The following is a 24,092-nucleotide window of genomic DNA, read 5'->3' on the forward strand; positions in this document are numbered from 1 at the left end:
CGAAAAGAACCTACATTTTCGTAAATAAAGCGTTCGATAGCGTCAAGGGTTCAGCGAAAAAGTCCGCGGACGTATAAAAGTTTGACAGCGTGTAAGGGTTAAGCGAAACCGTTTTGACATTAATTTTTTCGTTTGCGCTAGAGTTTTCGCCCCGTGTGGCCACGGCTACTTACTTACTTATCCGGCGCTACAACCAACGAGTGGTCTTGGCCTGCCACAGAAGATTCCTCCACCGTTCGCGATCGAGCGCCGTCGTCCTCCAAGTCGGTAGTCCTGCTATTCTGGCCTCAATGTCGATACCGTCGCTCCATCTCGATTTGGGCCTACCACGTCCTCTCTGTCCATCCGGAAGGCCTAAGAAGACTTTACGGGCTGGGTCGTCGTCTGCCATTCTCATGGCATGCCCAGCCCACCGAAGCCGGGCGAGTCTCATGCGCTGCGCGACAGTGAGATCGTCATACAACGCGTATAACTCCGCGTTGTATCGGCTTCTCTATTGTCCCTCCTCACACACGGGGCCAAATATCCTACTGAGAACTCTCCTCTCGAACGCGGATAAGAGGGCTTCGTCCGTTCTGGACAGCGTCCAGGTCTCAGAGGCGTATGTGAGCACCGGTACTATACACGTTGTACACAGTCCCAGCTTCGTCCTTCTCGACAGATTTCTCGAGTGAATTAGTCATTTTGCTTATTGAAATATAAATTCAAAAATAAAAAAAGGATAAATGGAGCCCTATGATAGCAATTATCGCTCTAAATCACTGCTGAAACCAGCACCATTCGCTGTAATTTTAAAACCATCTACAGATGGTTCACTTTACCAGTACATCTACTCAAAATAGAGTGGGAAAGTTCGCGCATTCTGGGTTTGGTACTAGGCGTCTCCATTCATTGCTACTAGGCGTCTCCATTTACCCAAAAAAAAAGCTCAATTCATACAAAAGCTTACAAAAATGCAAAGCTCCATTCGTGGCAGGATCTGCCACCACACAACTTGCATACGATACACGCCCGGCAACAGCAATATAGTGGCCTCGCTTACTCCAATCGAATTCGATTCGGTGTCACTGTCCTACGTGTCAGGCGGTGGAAAGGGCAGGGAGTAGGGCAACACGTTTCGGCCAGTTTTGCCGGCGACACCGGCGCTTCGTGCCTAGAAGTCTCCTCCGTCGGTTCAGTTGCCGATGTTCCTTCCACCGTGCGGCACCGTGTTGTCACGTTTAACGATCTATTTACACGCTTCACGGCGGCGTCACACACGCCAAGACAAACTCACACATACACACGTGCTGAAGCAAAGCACGGCAGTGATTCGGTGTCCGCACCACCTTGGCGCGGGGTAATAATAATCGAGATTCGTTAAGATGCTGATGCCGCAGTCCGCACCACCGTTGAAACCTGATCCAATTAGACGCTAAGCGGATGTTTGTTTTCATTTGCGTCGTTTTGCGCGCATGCGAGAAAGAGAGAGAAAGGGGGAGCGTGAGTTTTGTGTTTCGTTTAGAAACGGTCAATAAAGTGTGACAAAAAATAGTGATTTTTTGTTTGAGTGAAAAGTGGCACTGGATTGTGTGTTAAACAAAGCGGCATGCGAAGTGTACCACGGTGATAAGGCAACAGATCCAACAGAACCGCTATAGTGCATCCAGAGATATATTGGATTCAATTTAAAGAACTGCTAGTCACCAACGGTCCCATTTTGTCTGTCATCGTTTATCAACAAATTGGAAAGTGATTGCTTTCTTTTGCTGTTAGCGGCGTTTTGGCTTCGTTCATCTGATTGTCCTGCACGCGCGGTCACCAACGAACATCATTTTGGTCGGTCGTGTACTACTCACGCCGTACGTGCTCCCGACTGTGCCCGAGGGTGCAACCATGTGCGCATGAGAACCACAACAGTACGGTGGTCACCTAGGAGTGGTGCACGAATCGAATTTGGAATTTAATCCCGTTTTCCGCGACTGAGGGAGCTGCTGATGCACCCTGGGAGCATCATTCATTTGAAGATAGCGTCCAGGAACTAGACGGTAGAAACACGTACTGGGCACACGTATACAAGCACACACGCTTACCGGTTCGCGCTCAAACAAGCAAACAATCACTCCAAAGTGGATGACAATTGGCCGGTCAATTGCCGAGCGCATTCCGCACGCCGCTAGCGAACAGGTCCAGGAACCATTTTCGGTGGAAACCCCCGGCCCCTGGCCACGATCCTGGCCGACTATTCCAGGCTACAGAAGCGCTAAATACATTTACTAACCATCGGCGGCAAACATAAACCACATAAACCGACAAGATGCTGGTGAGAACGACCAAAGTGTCACGAGCAAACCATATGAAGAAGGTAGGTCTAGCAGCCAGTTGATGCGGATAGAAACGCTAAACGTAAGAAGGATTAATGGAGGAGTTGAAAAAAAGGCGCAGCTTTTCAATCGAAATTCTCCTCTCCAGATAGGCCCGATAAATCCCGTTCGATGAGTGACATAACCTATATACGGCGATTACAATCCATGGCATGGCATGGCATGGGCCAGGCACTTCACGCAACCCAGCGTTCAACCGTTGACGTTAAAACGTTTTCAATCATCTTCCGCTGACTCCCACAGACGCTCCTTCTTGTCCTTGCCATCGGTATAATCATATCGCAAAATGCTTCTGGAAGACCCCAGGGCACTCCAGGAAATAGCTGACGAAGGGATGCAGGGAAGGGTGCATCCCACGTCGGCTATCGATCAGGGACAGCCACGCGGAATGTACGTCTTATCGACGTTCGACCGTCATTGCGTAGCTACAGTGAGGGACCAATATTCTGTCACCATATTGATGGCGCGTTGATAGAATAGAAGGAGCGTCTTATCGACCAAGCCGAGGATCTCCGTAACTGTCATAATTCCACACAAAAAGTTCCCGTAAGGTTTTAGAACAAAAAACAAGAGCCGAACACCTACAACCTTCATTGAGTACGCCACTGTGCAGCACAGCACGGCCACTGGAGTACACGGTACACAACCACCTCCGGCCCCGCATTCATTTTGCCAGTTCTTTTGTCAAGGGCCACCACCTCTTTCGCAAACTGCGCCACGAGGACAGGAGAGAGAGAGAGAGAGAAAGAGAGAGAGAGAGAAAGAGAGAGAGAGAGAATACTCTAGCAACCCTTTCATAAAAAGGGAACTAAGGAACCGGCCCTTTTTTACCCTCATTCCCTTGCCCTTCCGTCCCGGCTCCGGTGGTTTGGTCACGATACTCCCGGCCACTAATAATCCACCGTGGTCGGAATCCCCGCGGGACCTCACGGGACACTTCAAGCCGCCATCGGTAAAGTGAAGCCGGGCCCGCAGAAGCTTTTATTACGCTGCGGCGTTTTATGCTCCGTACTCCGGGGCCTTTTGTCCTCTCTCTCTCTCTTTTCTTCTCGTTCTCTTTTTGTATTCTAACCCATTCCGCTACCTCTTCCCACTCTTATCAACATTTTTACTCGGTAGTAGAGCACGATTTTCCCGTCTTTCATGTCGCGTTCGGCACGTTCAAGGCGTCTCCACTCGGTGGGGTTGACTTTCATTTACTTGCGCCCAGCGCCGTCCCTGACAGGAAGGGAGGGGGCAAAGGCCACCGACACTAGAATCCTTCCGAGGGTCAGGGATGCAGCCGTACCGGGGTTGCCGTGCTCCTGTGTCGCGTTTCCGCGTTTCGTGTCTTCTTCGTGTCTTGTTGGTTGGGCTGGCGTGCTTTGAGCACTCAGCACTCCAGCTGGACCATCCACGAGGTCCACGAGGACCCTTTGGACCCCGTAGGAAAAGGTGTAGGAAATGTAATAAAGTTAGTCCCTCTCCAGGAGCCGGAGCCTCGATTCGAATCCGGACGATCGGCGCAAGACTCAAGAGATTGCAGGTGAACAGGCCAACCCTCGGGGAGGAGGGTGGTGAAGAAGCGAAGGTCTGGTGAACTTTGGCGCGTTTCGTTTTCGTTTCCCCTTGCCCTTCCTCCCCCCCCCCCCCCCACCGTACCATTCGAGTTGCTGGAGCATGTCCAAGCCATGATAGCGATAGTTTGCTGAGCCGCAATCGTGTGTATTCCAATTTGGCGCAGGTGATTCCCGAGGTCTCCCTGTATGTGTGTGTGAGTGCGAACACGGGCAAATGCCGAGGAAATCCTCGCCAGGACATTCGCCACTGCGCCATAGGCCATGTGAAGAGCATGTTCCTTGGGGTTTTGTTTTTCTTTGCAAAAAGGATTTTCCCTTCCCTTTCTCGGGACACACTGCTTCCCCTCGACTAACACCATCGTTCTCGTTTTCTATCGCTCTCTCTCCCTCTCTCTTTCTCTCGTCACGCAGGTGTGGGTAGCGTTTGCCGTGTTTGGAGCAATTTCCATCCTGCGACCGGCATCGGGCCGCATCGTGAAGCGCAGCTACTCCGATCAAAGCGTACGCGGCTACCTTACCGAGGTGAGTATGTGTTCTTCCTCCTCGCTCCACGCTGGCTCTTCTTCCTTTATTCTTGCCTCCTTCTTATCATCCATGCACGCGATTCCGCAACCAACCTTAAGCTTCTTTCCACGCCGACCGTTTGCTGAGTTGGTGGCGCAACAGTGCCACGGTCGGCCATGTCCTTCAACATGCGTGTGTGTTCGTGTGTGTTCGTGTGTGTGTGTAGGTAGGCAGGACGAGAAAAGATATTAAAGTCATGGTTCGCTGGAATACCCATCGCAGGCACAACATTCCCACCGAGCCGAGGCAAGGCAAAGGTTTTAGGATGGTCGCGAGTTGACGAGGAAACTCGATGAAACCAATCCCGATGGCCCCGATGGCCAGCCGTGTGCGTGAAGAGCGAGAAGATTCCATCGTTCCGGTTCGTTGGTGTCCTTTGACGACGGTGACGACGACGAGGACGAGGACGACGATGAGGAGAACCGATACCCTACGCCATAAATGCCGGTTGCTTTGACTCGTCCCGTTGCTTCTAGCGTTGGCCTTCGGGGCGTTGAAAGCGATACCCAGGGTGTGAACGAGAACCGAAAGGGAGGGAGAGTGTTCAACCCCTCCACATGATAATTGAGGGACCGTTTTTTTTTTACCGTTTGCCGAGAATGCCTGGTTCCTGGCGGGAACGGGATGGGGATGGTCCGAAAACTTTTCGCTTCACGAAATCAAATTCCACGAGGGGCGCGTACGCGTTGGCGGGCAAACAAAATCGATGGATAATTAATGTTTTGTGAATCAGCCCGGAACCACCCCGCCCCGGTGCACCGCCCGTTCTCGAGTCTTCGAACTGAAGCTTGTACAGCCCTCGGCATGATTGGAGCCGTGACGGGGTTGAGACGTTATTAAAATCTTTACGAATGGTCGTTCCGTCCTCCGGAGCCTTTGGCTGAGCGAAATATAAAAGAGAGAATAATGCTTCTTTTTGATGAGCTTGGCACGGGTTTGCGAACAAGCTACGACTCGAGCAGTAACCCGGCTTGAGCACCACTGACTCTGCGGAGCAATAAAATCGAAAGCAAACGGAGCGCTGAGCGTAACCGCAAAAAATCAATTTCCTTTCCCCGCGTATTGGAGTTCCTAATGGGGTTTTTTTTTTCGTTCTTCTTCTCCCAGGCTTAAGAATTTTGTCCTGGGGCCGCGATGCGTGCGAAACCATTTACACCATTATTCCGACAGCCGGCAACCGAAACCAAGTAGTAAAAGGGGTGTGTCGCGTTCCGCGGGGTAGGGTAAAATGAATTACAAAATTCCAAAAAGGCGACAACGAAAACAAAACTCTGCTCCGCAAAAATGTAACAGCTCAATAAGCCCGACCGCTACGACCGGGTTGGTCGTATGGAAATGCGATGCCAATGGCATGCGTGTAACGTTCGCAGGCGAGACACTAGCTTTCTCTGTGGACCAGTTTTTTTTTTGGCATGGCCATGGCATGCCAGGCATCACCAGCGCTTCGTTAAAATCCTTTCCTCGGTACGAAAATCCTTTCGGTAAATATTTACAATCACTTCGACCGTTCATCGCGACGTATCCGCTTTTGCAGGCCTTCGTGCAGCTAACGCTGGCTGGGCTAACGGGCGATCTAGCGATTTACATGCCAAAATGGCGCGACCATCATCGCTAGTAAACACTTGTAGCTTTGTAGCTAAGAACCAGCAGCAGTAGCAGCAACAGCAGGAGCTAAGAGATGGATAGCGAGCGCGAATCTAAAGTAGCCAATTATTTGTGATTCTTCCTTCTTATGGAAGTGATGCCACGATGAGCCGACGGTCTTCACGGCCGCTTCCGTCTTCACCGAACAGCGTGAGACGGGAAATTGAGAAATTCTCTTGAAGTGAACGTAGCCATGTCGTTGTCGTCGTTGTTATCGATCGAACGAAAGATGACGAAAAACCGTTTACAGAGCACCAATATCCTGTCATTTCCGGGAAATCCGGCCTCTCCTTTTTGCTTTACTGACGTCGCCATCGACCCCTCCACGACTCTTCTCGGGGTGTTACTGTTTGTACTGTTAGAAGCTAAGACAATAAATACATTTGCGCGGTTCTCGTGATTCCCGCACGGAGCTCGCGGCAGTTGCAAAGCTTTCCCCATCTCCCGCGCCACACCAGCTCTTCCGTATCGGTATCCAGCCGACGAGGGTGACAAGACTCGAGGCGTTTAGATAAGGAATGCGAAGCGGAATGCGTGTTCCGTGTCGGAGATTAATGGATGTAAAGATGAAAATTGTGTCTACATCCGTCAGAAATATTTACGCAATCACGCACACCGAGTAAAAGGCGCTCCGCCGAAACAGTGAGGAAAAAGGGAGGAAGAAAAAGAACTGGCCAAAACAATGAGGTGCGAAGCAGAGGAAAAGTGTTCGTAAAGAAAAAGTACCAGCACCGAACTTGGCACTTGGCGGTAGGAACAACGAACGGACTGGGCCATTAATTTGCGATGATAAATGGTGCTGCTGCCGATGATTACGGCCGGCACCTACTTTAAGGCGGGTGTCCTCTGTCTATTTCTCATGGTAGATCGTCATCAGATCTTCCAGCAACGCTGCCTCACCCCTAGATGAAGCTGATTAAATGGGGAAAGATGGAAAGTTTGAAGTGCGAATTCGGCGTACCGACGGCCAAACACTCGAGAGTTGAAGTTGGAGTGACCAAAGTTTGCCAAAGAGCATAATGAGCCAGAGGGATTGGCCACTGGTCTCTCTAGTGGTGTCGGCAAGGTTAGCATTGCTTGGTCGATTAAGCAAATTGCTCCGAACAGCGAGTCCTGATCGGAGTAGATGTTAAATTTCATTCTGCCGATCCTACGCACCGCATCCGCACGAGAAGCCGCATCCGATGGCCGCATCCGTGTTCCGGTGGGATAAAAACTTTTAATTTGATTGCCCGACCAGCACGACGGTGACATCCATGACAGCCACAAGGCAGATGAATTCAATTTGTCGTCTGCGTTGTTGTCGTTGGACAGACAGATTTGTTCCCGGAATCGTCCTGCCCTGTGACTGTGACAAGAGGACAAGGGCGACGTGACATAATTTGTAACATTTAGCTTCAACCTCTTAACCAACCTTAAGGAGCTGAAGGAAAAGCGGTAGGATGTGGCAGGATGAACGTCGGGATGAAGCTTTTATTTGACTTCATTAACCCGTACGGTAATCCTTTGCCCCCGTGATCCGATTATCCATGCTGGCCCATTCCGGGAAACCCTAAACCGTTCATTACCGGTTGACGTAGACAACGGTTGTTTTCGGGAGGCGGTGGCACGGGGAACAACCGAAAACTTTTACCTTCTGCGGCTGCTCTCACCTACGGATTGGTGGCCGAAGAGAAGACGACGAAGAGGCTGCATCCCGGAGGCAGACAGCGGAAGGGAAGTTTCTAGACGAAACTTCCAATTGAGTGAGCGTAACTATGTGGAAAATTTATTACCTGCCTACCACCAGATCATCTCCCTCCCTTCTCCAAACAACCCCATCCCATTCCACCTTTTTATCCTCCGTATAACGTTTCATTTGAAATCTTTCACCTTCCCCTGGCCTCAACAGCGCACCTGTTGGTGGAACGAGGTGTGCAAGGAGGAATTCCAACAGATGTTCCGATGCCGCTGTCCGCAGTGGTCGTACTGCAGGTAGGTCCAAACCGAAGCCCCGGCTGTCCAATCCGGTTGGTGGAAAACTTTTGCGCACCCGCATCGTGCGCCACAACTATTTAGTAGCGAGCATTTAAAATGGATTTTCTGTGTTTCTCCACCGGGCGGATGATGGTCACCATTAGATCACCGGGACGCTACTACAACGCGTACTGTTCCATGACGAACACGGGCTACATCTGGACGCAACCAACGTGGGACTGGGAGACGGCCTAACCTAACCACCGGTCGATCGATCAGGTCGATTGATGGGGCCTCGCGTTAGGAAGCTGGCAAATACACTCCTTTCCGGATAATCAAATGTGTATCAAACATTGACCAAACGAAATCTTTACAATATACAGCTACAATAAAGCTTAGGATAGATAAGCCGAGCGTAGTGGAAAACAGTAGAGCGAATGTGCGGTAATCGTTTTGTGAAAACAACTTTTTAGAGCAAAGAAAACCAGGAAAAGTCATTCTTTTAAATCTAGTACAGCAGCACAACAGCACAATAGGCTCTCAGTTTTGACATTAAAATATGTTTTAGAAGCTGCTGCCAATCACTCTGCCAGTCGTACAGTACACTTTGAAATCATTTTGGTATCAAAATTTCTTAGAAGAAATGGACAAGGGGTTAAAGCAGCAAAAACGGCAACCGGTGATTTAAGAATGAAAGTAAAACAAACAAACATTATCAAGAGCACCAGGAGACCAAACGTTTTAAAGAATAGACTTACGACTTTACATCTATCTCTACAGTTCTGATCAATCTCATGGCATTCGTCAAACCCAAAGGAGCATACACATTTAACTGGGAAATCAAGGCAAGGAAAAAGAGTCAATAGGAAAATGCTGTTAAATCACTCTTACCAACAGGCAAGCAGCCTGGTACCAAGGCTTTTTAGACGAGGAAATCAACGGAAAATCAGCTACAAAATCCCCTTCGTGAATGGACTTCCATCGAAGGTCGGTGTGGCCGGTGTGTAGTAGTAATGCGCATTGTGAAGGATACGACGATGAATGCCACCCCCCGGGTGGTATTGCTGCAATGAACAAAGGGGGGAGAGGGTGCATGTTGAGCTGTTTAGTTGAATAGAGTGTTTTGAAAAGTTGTACCATTAAATAAAACAACGAGCGGAGGGAAAGCGAAACTAACACAAACCGTGAAGACCAGAGAAAGGAAGAAATGAGGCCAGCCCGTTTCCCGAGGAGGTAACGAGGGGGCTGGGAGAAAGAAGTGGAAAACACAAAAGGCACAATATCGGGCTACCCATCATACAGGATTATGGTATCCAGCACGATTATGAAAAACTCAACTAAAACAGCAACGGTTCGCCTGTGCGCCAGTGTGTATCGCGAGGAGCCTAAGGCGATCCGATGGATCTCGGAACAAACTGTCGCATTCCTTTTAGCGACCCTTAACTTTACAGCATAACTAAGGAGTGAGGAAAGAAAACAAGGAAAGTATTTAATCTCGTTTCACACTATATCACATCTGGCGGCAGGATCGATGAAAGGCAAGCGGCAAAAACGGGGTAAGTTCTTCGTCCCCAGTAAATCCCATTACAGGCGGATGCATTTTAAAGCTGGCAACATACCGAGCGACTAGAAACACACACACACCAGCCGCCAGCTAGCAACAGGCAGGCAAAGATTAACAGCGTGTCAAGTGGCAGCAGCTAAGGCATGGTTGGATAACGCCGAGGACAGCAACAACTAGGTGGCTGCTGACTGGCGAGCGCCTCGGAGCTCGACTATGCCCCACGCCTCGAGGCTAAGCGATAGCGAAGCTTCGTTAAGCCCAAAATGGTGACAAAATCGCCCTCCCACCTGTTTAGCATGTCAACGGCACACGGCGTCTCTTACACACTAGCGCTGCTGTTGCTGCTGCTGGTGCTGGCACCGACACACAAACACAGACCGACCTCATGTGATTATGGTGGAGGTCAGAGGACGTTACGTACGTAATACGGGCTCTTAGGGGGGTTGCACGTTGCCAGTCACACAGCGGCATGGACATATGGGCACTGGCATCCCGGCCCCGGACTACCGGCTTCGGGTATGTGTGTGGCCGAACACGTTGCGAAGCAGGAGGAACAAAAGTGATGGCGCTGGCCGGAGCACCAATCATTTGCCCGGCGACATACGAAATTGTTGGTTCGCATCGTCCGGGACAAGCCACAAGCCGTGGTCCGGGCTCTGCAAGGGAGTTGATCAGCAGCAGCAGCAGCAGCAGCAGCAGAACAATATGTGCGGGTAATACGTTTTCCAATTTGTGTTCAATTGAGTCGAGAATCGGTAACGGAGTGTGAAATCGGTCCTCGGTGTCCACGCCACAACGGTCCAGAGTGGAGCAGCAGCAGTGGAAGTGAAGCGCGATCCAACAAGTAAGAGTTAGCTTAAGTGTCTGCTGTGTGCTGTGTGTGTGTGCGGCAAAGGTGCACTCGATTCCATTTCGTTGAGCGAGAAAATGGGAATGAAATGGGCGTGGAAAAGGCGCAATTTCCGGGTGTGAGATCGATTTCACCAATGCCAACCAACCGAACGGGGTTCAAGTAGAGGCCCAGGGTACGGAAAACGGGATAACAATCCCTCTTAATAATGGTTCGATACCGTTCGAAATAGAGAGTCACCCACCGGGCGCCTCCATCGTTAAAGTATTGCCGCCGGATCTCTCCTATTGCCGGTTGCGCCGGGTCCTTTTTTTTTCTTTCTAACCAGTTCGCGGGTGTCAGCACCTCTGGCTGGCCACCAGTTGTTAGGGCAGGAAATTCGAAACTTCGGGACTCCATATGGTACGATCGAACGGGAACGTTATGACGACCGGGATGGTAAGCCACGGGGGATTTCCTATTAACGGCACAGCACGAGGGGTGCGCGTTCCAAGGCCTTTTTTATGCAAATAGGGTTATCTCTCCGGTTGCGTGTGTGACGTGAATGGACGGGAGGAAGGGGAGGAACAGGATAGGGGTGGGCGACGAACAGACATAGGTTCGCACATATTTACACAATCAAATAGGCGCAACTGCCCCAAAGTGTGTGGTGGTGTAGTAGGTTTGTGTATTTAAAATTATTGTTAAAGAGAACTTTCCAACTGATAGTTCGCAGCATATGTTGTTGATTTTCATCTAAAATTTATACTACGAACGATCTAGGTTTTAATTATTTGTTGTTTTACTTAGGCATTCAAATATTCTCGAATATAATCAACTTCGATCGTGGACCTTAACGTTAAAGAAGAACGTATAAAGCGCTCTCCCCGCTTATTAAAAAGTGAATACAAGGAAAGTATTATAAACGATAGAAATTACATCTTGGAGTACACGACATCTATCCCAAACAATGTTGCTATCAAAAGAGACCGCCACGTGTGCATCAACGCATAAGGTTGATTCAATTGTTTTTCTTCAAATGCTGTTCAAAAGGAAAACTCCCGTGGATCCAATGAATGCCATCCTCGGCAAGCTCCAATGGCAGAGCTTTTCTGCTGGAGCTTTTCTTGTACTATACGATTTCAGCCAACCTGCGCTCTCAACTGCGCTCGTAGTTCACACTAATACCAACGAAGCCAGGCCACACGCATGGAGTGTTTGGGACACATAAAGCCCTCAATGTTTTGTGTTTGCGCCTGATAACTCCGTGTACGAGCATGGAAAGTATCTCGTGCTTGTGGTGGTGCTTTCGCATGATAACACTAGTACACACATACACAGAAACACGGGTGCACTCTCAGCATGGCAGGCTGTCATTCGCAGCAGCATTATAGTAGACACGCCGTTATCTAAACAGCATGTTGAGGTAGTGTTGAGAAAAGTCCAGCAGTGTCCGTGTGTCAGTCCGTTTCTCCTTCTGCCGTTGGCATCGCACGCGTCAGACAGTGAAAAGCGTTCGGCAAGGACAGACACACAAAGGCGCCCAAGGCTCGCCCTAGGTGCTGCAAGGTGCCGTGTGGACGTGGTGAGACAGACGGTTCCCGCTGGTTCGCTGAATCCTCCAGCCAGCGACGTGAATCGATTGGAGGGCGTTTGGATAGGATACATCGGCAACATCTCCCATTTCTCCTCAGGAATCCGCCAACCTGTTCCTTCCTGTTGCTGCGCTAGTTCCTGTTCGATTGTGTGGTGTGGTGAGCGAATTCCGCTTGCATAGAGAAAGGCATACAATCCTGGAAGCGATGGAGCGTCAGGGTCTAGTGCCGGATATTGACTGATTCCGCCTGAATCCAGTCGTCGAGCCGTGGAAATCGTAAGCTCCAGTTTCCAGCTCCCGCCACTGTCCTTTCTTGGGTGTTGGGCGTAAGTATTTCCCGCTACGAGTACGAGAAATGTTGTTGGTTGGTTGGTGAGAATCTACTTGGTCGCTTTCGCCTACATTCGTGTGAAGGAGTCCAACATATGGAGCGAACGAGTTAACTCGTTTGTGTGTTTGTGCATAGAGCGTCCAGCGTTCATCGCTAGCGTCTAGTGTTGTGGTACCGTTAATTGGATTCCATTTATACTCTCCTCTGACCCATTTCCCTGTTGTTATTCGTTAAACAGTAACCCTTCCTCTATTTCTCTCTCTCTCTCTGCCTTGTGTTTGCTTCAGTAAGGGATACGAAGGATACTAGGGCTAGGGTATAGCTCACCTGCCCCGGTACCGGTTCCCAACCCAGCGTACTCACGGCCTGTATTCATCCAATCGGATCGAGCCACACAACACACAACATGGTCGGCATGAAGTGCTACTCGCAAAAGCGAAATGAAGGTGACGCAGTAGCTGTGGCGGTACCAGCACCGCGGCAAAGGATGACCGTCCTGTTACTCCTGTCACTGGCCCTCGTCAGCGTGCTTGGAGTAGCCGACTCGTACACCGTACCGATGCGCGATACCGACCTGCTACTGCCAGAAGGATTTTTCAAACGAATGAGGGACCTGTTCGCCGAACGAGCGTACGAGGATGCGATCGCCGGTCCGTCGGCGGGCGCTGGTGGACCAGAGATGGCCGGAGACGAAGCGGTAAGTACCGGTCTGCTCCCCCTCCCCCCCCCTGCTATACCCTATTACTCCTACTCATTACAAAAGATTGTTTCGACGAAATGAGAAATCGAATTCCACGGCAAGGAGACACTTGAAACACGAAACGTAGATCTCGGTGGTACTCATGGTACCCGGTTTGTTAACGAGCGGTAAGCGCCTCTTGAGCGACGAAGATGAAGAGCCTGAAGTGGGCATCCGAATGCCACCGTAGTCCCATTTTGATGAGGGACAACGGACGTCCTCCCTTCACTCGCTCGCTCGCTCGCTCGTTTGCTCGTAACAAGGGTTCTCATCGATACGGTAGCAATATCGATTGCGAAGGTCTTATCGTGTCCAATATTGTTTAATGTTTCCAAATAACAAAGCATCAAACCAGTGCGCTAACGGGACACTGGGAAGCGGAGGTCGATCGGACGGCCCCGAAACGATATTTACGAAGGGAAAAGCACACAAAGCCCCGGCCCGGGAAGGGCTTTTCGCCCGGGGGGTAAAACAAAACCATCATATCGATCAATTAGTGTACGCTCGATAACTAGCGACCATTCTACAGAAGATCCTTTCGGTCGCCTGGTCATCTTTTGAAGCGGTGGAGTAGCATTCGCTATCTGCTTCTTTTCACCGGAGCACTTGCACAGACACAAACAGTACACATCAGCATTCCAGTCCAGAAGCAGCATCGAAATCTAGTACCTCTCTACAGTCCCAAACGTGGGACCTCTGCCCACAAGCTTTGCCACAATTTATGTTTCCCGATAGTAAACAAACAGGCCAACCGACGGGCGAGAGAGCCTTCCATCACTTAGTCCACTGGGCGCCCTCTCACTTGGCTGCCCACCCCCGGGTGTCCGTGGTGAACCGCTTCGTGTATCTGCTCCAATCTTGGCATCCTTCTTAAGCCTGCATAATACATGCTAACTCCACACGAGCTTGCCCAATAACTTGATAGCGTAGGATCTAGGTTGATGATGGTTCCATTCCCTAGCAACCAGCCCCCCCTACCCCCCCCCCCCCCCCCCCCAAGTCCTCCACGACCAACCTATGGTCAGAGTAATTAATGTTGCATTTTGGATGGTCCTCTCCGAATAGTACACCACAGAAACAAATTTTCTGTGCGAGCCCACCCAGCCGCTACCGGAAACGCTGACGACGACACGGAATGAGCCAGGGGAAATGGACGACCGACAGCCCAGAAACACACACAAACACCTATGGTCGTTCGATAAAGCACTTGGCTTTCGGCAAATTAGGTTGTGGTGCACGTGTTTCAGTCCATTTCGGTTATAAACTATCCACCTATCCGCCAGACACCCTCCTTATCTCGCAACGCACAAGCCACCTGCTTCACCCTCCCCACCTCGGGTGCTGATGCTAATTGGATTTTGTTTTCCCCAATTTTTCCGTTTGGCCAGCACGCCTGGTTGTGGTAAGTGAATTTTTACGAGAGGCTATTTCGGGTGCGCTGGCCAAGCTCATTAATTGCCCCTGGATGTCGCTAATTGTGGTGCCTCGCGTATACCGGTAGCACCTTCGTCGTCGTCGTCGTCGTCATCGAGACCAGGTTGGAGAGAAGATTTTACGCACTCGGTTAGCGCCGGGGATCATTAATCATACCCGGCAAAGACCATATCGTAAATCAAAGCATATCGCGAAGAATCCTTTTACCTGCCAGACGAATGTTAACCGCACAATGACAAAATCTCCCTCCAACCAGCTGCAGGTGCGTCTAAAGAACGCAGATCGCCTTCGTCGGACATTCGGAACTACCTACCGTAGTAGCGACATCAAAAGTGAACTCGGTGCGGACGAAAGGATGTGAAGCCGAAGCATTCTTCAGCGCCTTTTTGCGGCGAACTGAAGCAGAAAACTTGCTTATTGCATGCCATTCGAGATTCACCGCCGCTGCAGGCACCATTCCTAATCGAAAAGGATCGAGAGGATCGACATCAAATGGACACACCGACACATTGGCTAGTTCCACTTTTCAACCACACCGTGCCGTACCGTACCGCAACCGTGCTGCAGAACGCAAATTCCTTTTTCTGATCTCGATGTTTAGTTTTCGATTTTGTTTTTGCTTTCGCCGCACAACAGCGTAAACACCCGTTGGCCATTCTGTGGTTGGCCTTATGATTACTTGTGTGTATGTGTGTGTTTGTGCGAGCGTCTGTCGAAACGACGGGGGCTACAGCGAGTTGCTTAAGGTTTCGCCCCCATTCGGTCGTCTTTTCTTAGCTCCTCTTTTGTGGTTTGCCGCGATTGAGAAAAAGAACGGGGCCGGGGAGCGTAGAGGGCTGTGGATAAAGGGTGGATAAGAGCATGGCAGGAACAGGATTTTCGCCTTCGTCGTCGTCGTGCACTATTCCCAGGAAGCCACTATTGTGCCACTTGATGGTTTCTCGCTCCCTGCTTCCCCCTTTTTGCTGCATTGCCAACTTAAATAGAGTTTTGGGTTTTCACGAGAAGCAAGCGCTGCGAGGTATGCACACGTCCACCAACACCAACCGACCGACCGAGGATAAAGTAAGGATTCGCTCCGTTCAACCGAGACCATGTTGGCAGCCAGGAAGCACCGACGACAGTGCGATAAGTTTATGTTTTTCTATCATTTTCTATGCGGTTAAACCGCCGAGTTTGCCCCCTTACCGACCTTACTTTGACGCAAACCAGACCAGACACACACACACCCACACACGTACACATCAGCCACAAGTTTCTGAACCGCAAAACACCTGGCCAGAGCAGGTCCTCGTGTCTATAGCGTCTTTGGGAGCCAAACTCTGGTCGGGGGGGACCTGACACGAACTTTCGTCTGATGACTCCTCGTTGCGCTTTCGTGGCGAGCAGCAGCAAAGGGGAGGACTCTTTGCTCTATTGATCCCATGAACACTAGAAAAGAAGCACCCCTATGCTATACGTATCTTCTGCTCTTGCCGACCAAAGGACCAAAAAGTTGATGGAAATATCCGCTTCTTCCTCTCCCCGGGTGATCTTGGCATGAGTCCTTCTTTGGTGGGGCGCGAAATCACGAGGAAAGTTTCTTCATTATCGAGCTCGAGCTGATATGTGTCCGCTCTGCTGTGTCTTTGCGGCCGGGAGTTCTAGAGGCCATTGAAAGCCACAAACCCGGCCATGACCGCGGGTGGAGTAGCGGGACGTGCTCCTTCAAACCGTAGGAAGGAGTTGGATTTGCACCGAAAGGTCCGACGACGCTCATCACTCATAATCTCTTCGTCTTCGTCGTCGCCATTGTTTAATAAGAGAGAACCAGCGTATTGGCACAGGTCCCAAAAGCTGGCGTCTGCACCACGCCAAAAAGTCAAAACCCTGGCCCCGGCGAAGAAGAATCTCGCCCTCGGGCGGCGGCATGATGATTGATGGCGTATCGTACGCCATGCAGCGGCGACGGCGGCTCATGGTGAGCATTATGTGACAGATTTCGGGCGGGCTACAAGGCATCGTCGCCCGCCGGTCGTCGATATGATTTATGATCGGGCCCAACATATTGGCAATAACGGTGTTAATAGCGCCCCCCCCCCCCTCCCGCCACAGGCCACGCCACACCACGCCACGCCACTCGACACCTTATCCTTCCGCAAAACGCGACGGAAAACTGAATTACGTGAAGTGACGAGCGCGCAACTTTTTGGCCTTCGGTGTACCTTCGGGCTACATATCGTACACCTGGCGTTCTGTGGTGTAGTGTTTGGTGCCGATAGAGAGGCGGATGGTGAGGCGGAAGGGGTGTTTTATGATTTCAATTCCCGAAGCGCACCTCGAAACCAGTTGCCAAGCAGCCCACTGGCGGTACACTGACGTAGACAGGGGCCCGTGCAAAACGTGCCTAAGTGGTTATTACGCGTTACGTCGGTTGCCTTCCCCTGGAGTCTGTTGCATTCATCAGCTTGGTGTTGGTTTGGTGACAGCCGAAGCATGCTGGGATATCACGTTCGGGCGCGGGCGCTAAAGCTTATCCCGTGCAGGCTGTGTCACCCGGCATGCTCGGGAACGGTTGATGATTGAAAGTTTTATTTTTTGGCCGATTTTTTGGGATGTTTATGTTGGGGGGGAGCAGGAGGAGAAGGAGGTGCCAAAAATTAGAAGGCAAGAGCACCGCCATTAGTGCTGGTGGCCATCAAATCTAATTGCCGGCAAGGCTCAAAAGCATCCGAGCACCCGAGGGGACAGCATATGGCGGCTGCGCTACGTGACGTTATTGATGCCATCTGGTGCTGGGAGGGCCCGGGTTGCAAACGTGCCAAATGGGCTCCAGCGACAGACGGCCATCTGCTGATGCCATCTGTATCGGTGGATTTGGCGTTAGGGTGCACGGTTTTTTTATGGGAACTCCCCATTACTCGCCTTGGGCTTTTCGTAGAAAATTCAGAGGATACTCACAGAATCTCGAGGGGGATTCCTTTTGAGTTTCGTAATCACTAAGCTCACAAAGTAGTAGACGTGTGGCACACGTCTAGGGCAGGCTGAGACTGACTATCAAAAAACGGATGCCATGAATACTAGATCTGCGTGGATATTCATTATTCATTGGAGCCTACTAATCATTTGACGGTTATTCGTCTGGCCGGTCTTTGACTGAAGCCGATACCCAAAAACATTCGTCGTGCGTTTGTTTGTATAATAAAGCACAAACTTTATATAAATCGATCGTGCTGGGGGCTTCACGTGCCAGTAACTGCCACCGAAATTACCAAGTACTGTATGCTACTTCACCGACACTCTCTGGCACTTGGGGCATTCAAAAAAAAAAAAAAAACACTCTGCCTAATGGTCCTCGACTTCAAACCGTATCAACCCATATGGAAGGATATGATGTATGGCCTCTCGCCTCTCGGTTTCTCTCCACTAAAACCGATGGCACGAACAGCGATAGCGATTGCGGCAGGGAAAACGGTGATGCTGGAGCAACCGGGAAAGGCAATGAAATGAATAATTTCCCTCAGACTCGGTGGGCAGCGTTGCCGGTTGTACCCCTTGTCCCCTCCCGGGGTCCAGGGCTTCCCGTATGCGAAGTATTTCGCTCCAGGGAACGCATTAATCTGCTGTCCAAATTTACGATCTTACCCCTTCTACTGGCAAACACCCTCAACGCCCCCACCACCAGGGGGCTGGTCCCAGGTTCGCGAGAAGTGGAACGGCACTTAAACGGGAGGTTAAAATTTGGGACCATTATTCATAAGAAGCATAAAGTTGTTGGAGGGCTATAGTCAGTAGCTGGAGATGTAGGATTTGCCTTTGCGGGTCGAAGCGACGCATGATCGAAGCTTGGACGATGAGGGTAAAGGTTAATTCCTCCGGCGGTGGACGTTCGGCGGAATTCATCATTTCTATTCCGGATCCCAGCTGTTTGAGCCAGCCCATCAGCAATTCCAAATCCGTCCGCAAACAGCAAAGACACTGCACGAACACACCCGAACCGTAGACTGTCCTCTTGAAGATCAATTCATGTCTTCACCTTCTAGGAATTAATAAATAAAAGCGAACAGCATGTGACAGCCTCTAATGGTGCGGCTGCCATTGAGTCGATAGTCCCAAAGCTCCCACGCCCTCGCCCTTGAAGTGCCGGCCTTTTTCGCGTGTGGATTGCCTGCTACACAAAAGGAGCTTCAGCTTAATCTTCGCATTACTTACACGAAATAGGAAACACCATCTCGTCGTGGCATGCTATGTGTTTTTGTCGGATCCATACAGGTCTCCTTCTGATCATATCACTAATCTTCCTGCTAGCAGCATAGGAAACTGGCACGATAACGACGACTGTACTTCGAGCGGTGTTTGGACACTTTGCCTCGAAAAGCATTTGTCATGTAAAACCCATCGAAAATATGGTTATGCGACCGGTAAAAATGGTCCCGTGTCCCGTGTTCTCGGCCCCGTACACTCCCCGATCGCTCCTGAGGCCATTCACCAGTGGATATTTCAAGCCGGAAAAAAACGGAAACGGAGCAAGATGTTTGCATTAATCATGAATTGCGCCGTGAAATATGAGCCCACTCCCGCTCTTGCTAAGATTACGCGCGGGGCGATACGGCGATGAGGACATCACTTTAGACGAGCGTTGAAGGTTCTCCAACGGCATAAACCGGCTATCGTTTCGTTTGTTGTGGATGCAATCGACTTTGAACCGGAAACAGGGAAGGTTCTCACGACAACAGAAAGCTAAACCCCGAACGTAAGCGTACTGGTAAGCAATACAAGCTGATGCTCACCAGACCAACACCGACATCATCACGGGCGGTACGGTGTGTTACGTACGTCTTCCGTGCGGAACTCTTCCGGACCGGGGCCGGATGCTCGTCAGGGGGGGAGATCAGGTTGAGACGCATTTTTTTCCGGGAAATACAGCCATGCTTTTGTATCGGTTGTACGGTATCATTTGTCTTTTCCACGCTTTTCACACACGTACGTACGATACGCGCCACCAAGAAGGATAGGAAAGAGCTTGAAAGGGGTTTTTTGGTGGTTTTTGAAGGCTAATGATGAACCGCATATGTGTTGGATGAAGTGCGTCAAGAAGTAGGCTTCGGCGATGGCGTTACGTGAATAAATTTATGCGTCCGACGCTTCAACAGCGCGATCAATAATTGATGTTATCTTACATTAGAGCCTTTGCGAAATAACTCAACATTCAATATCTGACTCCCCCAAAACCCCGTTCCGCCAGATGCCTTTCCTCTATCCGCTTGACGTATACCCGGAAAAGCCACGTGAAAGCGTGTATCCAGTTCTGACGTCTTTTTCCTGGAATTTTCCGAGAAATGGAAAAAGAGAGAGAGAAAGACATAGGAGACGAGATGTGTGGGCCACACTTGGAAGTTGTTTGCCTGGAATATTCTCCGCTGGCAGTGGAAGCAACACGTGCTTGCGCGCACATAACACACAACAAATTCCCAGGAAGTAATGAAGTGAATGAAGTTATCTGAGCTCTTCTCTCGGTGTCTCTCTCTCTTCCGCAGGGTCCACCCGTTCCGGTCGACATGTCGCATCTGGATAGCCCACCGAAACCGAAGCTGGTAGAGGATTGGCCCAAGGTAAAGCACAGCTTTGGCCAGGTGACGGCCGTCGCAGTCGACCTGCAGGGTAATCCGGTTATCTTCCACCGTGGTAGCCGCATCTGGACAGCGGAGTAAGTGGTGGCCAGCTTTGCTCATTCGTAAAAAAAAACAGAACTCCACTTACCTGATTCGATGATTACATCCACAGGAGCTTCAACGATAGTAATCACTTCCAGCAGATCGCGGAAGGACCCATCCCGGAGAATACGATCGCCACACTGGCGGCAGCGGATGGTGCGGTAGTGGATGAGCGTGGCGCTGGCATTTTCTACATGCCGCACGGCTTGACGATCGACCGAAACGGGAACATGTGGCTCACGGATGTGGCCCTCCATCAGGTGTTCAAGTTTATGCCGGGCCGGGACTATCCGAGCATCACGCTGGGCCACCGATTCGAGCCCGGATCCTCAAAGAGCCATCTCTGCAAACCGACGGCCGTCGCGATCGCCAGCACCGGCGAGATCTTCGTAGCGGACGGGTACTGCAACAGCCGATTGCTCAAGTACAATGCGGCCGGCCGATTGATTCGTACCATTCCGCAACCGCCAGAGTTCCTTTCACTCCAGACACCGCACGGCTTGGCATTGCTCGAGCACCTCGATATGGTTTGTGTGGCCGACCGAGAGAACATGCGTGTCGTGTGTCCACGGGCCGGTCTGCAAACGTCGTACGGTGAGGGTACTCAGGCGGCGACGATCCAGGAACCAGATTTGGGTCGCGTCTTCGATGTGGCCGCCTACGGTGATCTGGTGTACGCGGTGAACGGACCAACCTCACCGATGATTCCGGTCCGTGGGTTCACCATCGATCCGCGCTCCGAAACCATCATCGACCATTGGGGCAAGTTCGAGAATCCACACTCGATCACGTTCTGCCCGAACGGTTCCGCCATGTACGTGACCGAGATCGGTCCGAACCGGGTTTGGAAGTTTACGCTGACGATGTAAAGAGAACCAAGCAGCTGGTGCATCCCTTGAGTGATGCGTGTGACTTGGCGCAGGTCGAGCTGCCTGGACGAATGGACCGTTCTCCGTTCCGCGTCTGCTGCCACTCGGTAGTCGTCATCGGGCGAGGTACCGGTGAAATGCCAACACCATCAGGCTAAGGAAGTGCGCACGTGTTCTCGGGTCGGTGACCACAAGTTAGCCCTCGATACAACACCACAAAACACGACCTGCAAAAAAAAAAAAAACAAACGCAAAATCAGACGAACAATGCGCGCAGCCCCACCGCAGACGAACCCGGAACAACTTACCACTCGCAGAGTCCGGAGATGGAGATACGCCCGGAACGGGAAACGGGCTTGAATCGACAGCAGATCTGCTGGCAGGGAACATTAATCATCTCCAAAGGTCCAGCACGGCTTCCGGCTGGCGCTCAGGACGATTTCCAACGCTTGCTATCTCCAGCCGGCAAGAGTTGGCTTCCGTTCTCCGGTGACAGCTCGGAGCTAAGGAACAAACTAATCAAAGACAACACCGCAGGAGCCGTAAGAGGTAATCAAAGTGAGCCACACCGCAGAAGCATCGACATAAAACCAGAAAACAAGGATAGACCGTCAATAACACGATAAACGGGATCATCTATTGTCTGGTGCATTCCTACCGCTAGACGCACCCATCTAAGAAACATAAAGATTCCATACAATAGCATCAATCAACCCGATAGCTAAATTTGGAGCGACAGTTTTGTAGTACTGTACCGATGGCACAACTCTCCAGGGGTGCTGTTACAGCATTCGCGTCTCCAATTTCTAGACCCATATGTAGCTGCAATAAGATAACGTGAAGTGTGCTTCTCTTCCCCTTTTCAACCACTACCAACTGCATACAAGAGCAAGCAGAAGTAGAAGTTGTTCCAAGTGACCGAAAATACGAATAAATTACGCAGCACCAGAGCGGAGCGGAGCAATAAAACACAAAACACATATTTTGCATAATCCTCACAGCAAAAGGTAACCTAACTCACGCTCAAGCACAATACCACGACGGCAAATGCAAAGGGGCGAAACAAGCAACGTTGATGATAGCAGAAGAGAGGGCACACCCGCATGAGGCGACACAATTATTTAGCAGATGTAGATGCAGCTAGATGCAGCTAGAACGATGATGCACCCCCGATTGCCTAAGCGGTGCACCTAAAGCCCGCACGTAATCGAGATTATAACAATAGAAATGCTAAAATTTAACAAACAGCAAACACATACACACGTACTCTAGAGCACCGCGAGCGCGTGCAAACGAAGAATCAATAATATTCTCTATTATTCCGATACATAACCAGCAAAGCAAACGGCAAGTTATATCCTAGTTTACCCCACCCAACCAAAAGGGCCACATATTTTTATACGAAGTTAGAAGGTAAATGCGGGATAATGATAAGGAATCATTATCAAACACACACACTCAGACACAAACTTTTTAGAGGGGTTTCGCAAAAGGAACCGGAAGCGACGAAGATCGAATCGCTCGTACTCGCGCACACAACACCATCGTTGATGCTTCGAAGTCGAGTCCGTTACGCTACGAGTTCATGGAACCGGAAATATGATCCTCGTGTGATCCAACAAAGAACTCGTACACACCACGCAATAGCGACCATGGATTAGGAAAGGGAACATGCATGGCTGCAGGCTCATTTCAGGCCTGTATCCCCCGTATCGAACGGTTGAAGAACGCCCAGAATGAGATTTTCCGTAGTATTTCCTTCGATCGGTTTAAATTGATCATTGAATGTAGAGAGAACTTCGTAGTAAAATACGATTTGGAATTATCCCGTAGCGTCTTTAACTTTTAAGGCAACATGGTTAAAGAAAGTATAGAGAAGTAACGGGGAGAGAGAGAGAGAGAGAGAGAAGAAAGTGGTGGTAATAGTATATGGTTTCCATCGTTCTGCCTCATTCGGGGCATTCCCGTAGTAGCAGCTGAAAGCATTTTTTTAGTGAAATATCGAAAACAACTGAAAATGAAAAATCACTCTAATCATCGGACCATCCGGCTTGGGGATGGTATATATGCAACGGTAAAATATATGTCACTAACCAACTCCCCAGCCCTGTGCCACCCCACAAACAATTATTGCATGTTATGAGCATTTTGAAATATACGTATGATACATACAGAAAGATGAAGAGGGAATGAAAATGGGAGAGGGAATGTGAAGCATAGAATGCAGAATGGGCAGATTATAGGAAAATTACTATCCATATTGTACCTAGCGTATCGAGAACACAGCAGAAAAATATACAGACAAATATATATATATACATTATATATACATGCATGCATATATACAGATATTAAATTAACAGAAGGCAACAACAATAAACCTATTGTTAAGCAATTTTTGATAGCTGAAAACCGACACCAACCAACAATTTAAGCAGTAATAACGCCCCGCTCGTGATCCTCAGCGTACGTAAAGTGTTTTCTTTCTTGCCTTGGCTAATCACGTGTACCCGTTCACTCGTTCGCGGAGCGAGGAACCTACAGACGTCGTAGAGGTATTGCCGTATAGGAGAATATACTTTGCATCAATTTGCCACTCAAAACAGTACAGCTCAAAATACGTTTCCCAAGCATCATTTATCCTCGCATCAAATGGTAGAGGTAGAGAAAACGAGCGATCGGGACAAGAATACTGGACGCTGGATCGTCTTGATGTGAAGGAAAGGGATCGGACTTACGGAGAAATGTTCACACAAAAAATCACATTCACTTACAAGGTCAAAACCTGAGAGGGACACAAAATCAGAAACCAGGAATTTATCAAACTTCTTTAGCCACTGGAACACACACACATTGACACATAACTCACCCTTTGTAGTACAGCAAACCTGTTGAATAAATCATTTATTTCCTTTTACAGCCTTTTCCACGACTCTTCTGTCCCTGTATT

The 24,092-nt window shown here is 50.0% G+C and overlaps 2 protein-coding genes across 3 annotated transcripts; both read left to right on the forward strand.

Moving 5' to 3' along the window:
* Positions 1-1,209: 1,209 nt before the first annotated feature.
* LOC125956785 (uncharacterized) lies at positions 1,210-9,419 on the forward strand. The gene is made up of 4 exons (XM_049688980.1): positions 1,210-2,344; positions 4,334-4,444; positions 8,022-8,104; positions 8,251-9,419. The coding sequence occupies exons 1-4, from the start codon at positions 2,297-2,299 to the stop codon at positions 8,339-8,341; spliced, it is 333 nt and encodes a 110-aa protein (XP_049544937.1). The 5' UTR covers positions 1,210-2,296; the 3' UTR covers positions 8,342-9,419.
* Positions 9,420-10,328: 909 nt separating this feature from the next.
* Positions 10,329-24,059, forward strand: LOC125956748 (peptidyl-alpha-hydroxyglycine alpha-amidating lyase 2). Of its 2 annotated transcripts, XM_049688928.1 has the most exons (5): positions 11,949-12,064; positions 12,174-12,402; positions 12,695-13,104; positions 20,097-20,266; positions 20,344-24,059. In XM_049688928.1, exons 3-5 carry the CDS (start codon positions 12,814-12,816, stop codon positions 21,140-21,142), a joined length of 1,260 nt encoding a protein of 419 aa, XP_049544885.1. In that variant the 5' UTR covers positions 11,949-12,064; positions 12,174-12,402; positions 12,695-12,813; the 3' UTR covers positions 21,143-24,059. The 2 variants fall into 2 exon arrangements, with proteins under 2 accessions (XP_049544884.1, XP_049544885.1); XM_049688927.1 differs by lacking the exons at positions 11,949-12,064; positions 12,174-12,402 and adding an exon at positions 10,329-10,494.
* The last annotated feature ends 33 nt before the right edge of the window (positions 24,060-24,092 follow it).

This window comes from Anopheles darlingi, chromosome 3 (assembly GCF_943734745.1).
Source record: "Anopheles darlingi chromosome 3, idAnoDarlMG_H_01, whole genome shotgun sequence".
Taxonomy (NCBI): Eukaryota; Metazoa; Arthropoda; class Insecta; order Diptera; family Culicidae; genus Anopheles; species Anopheles darlingi.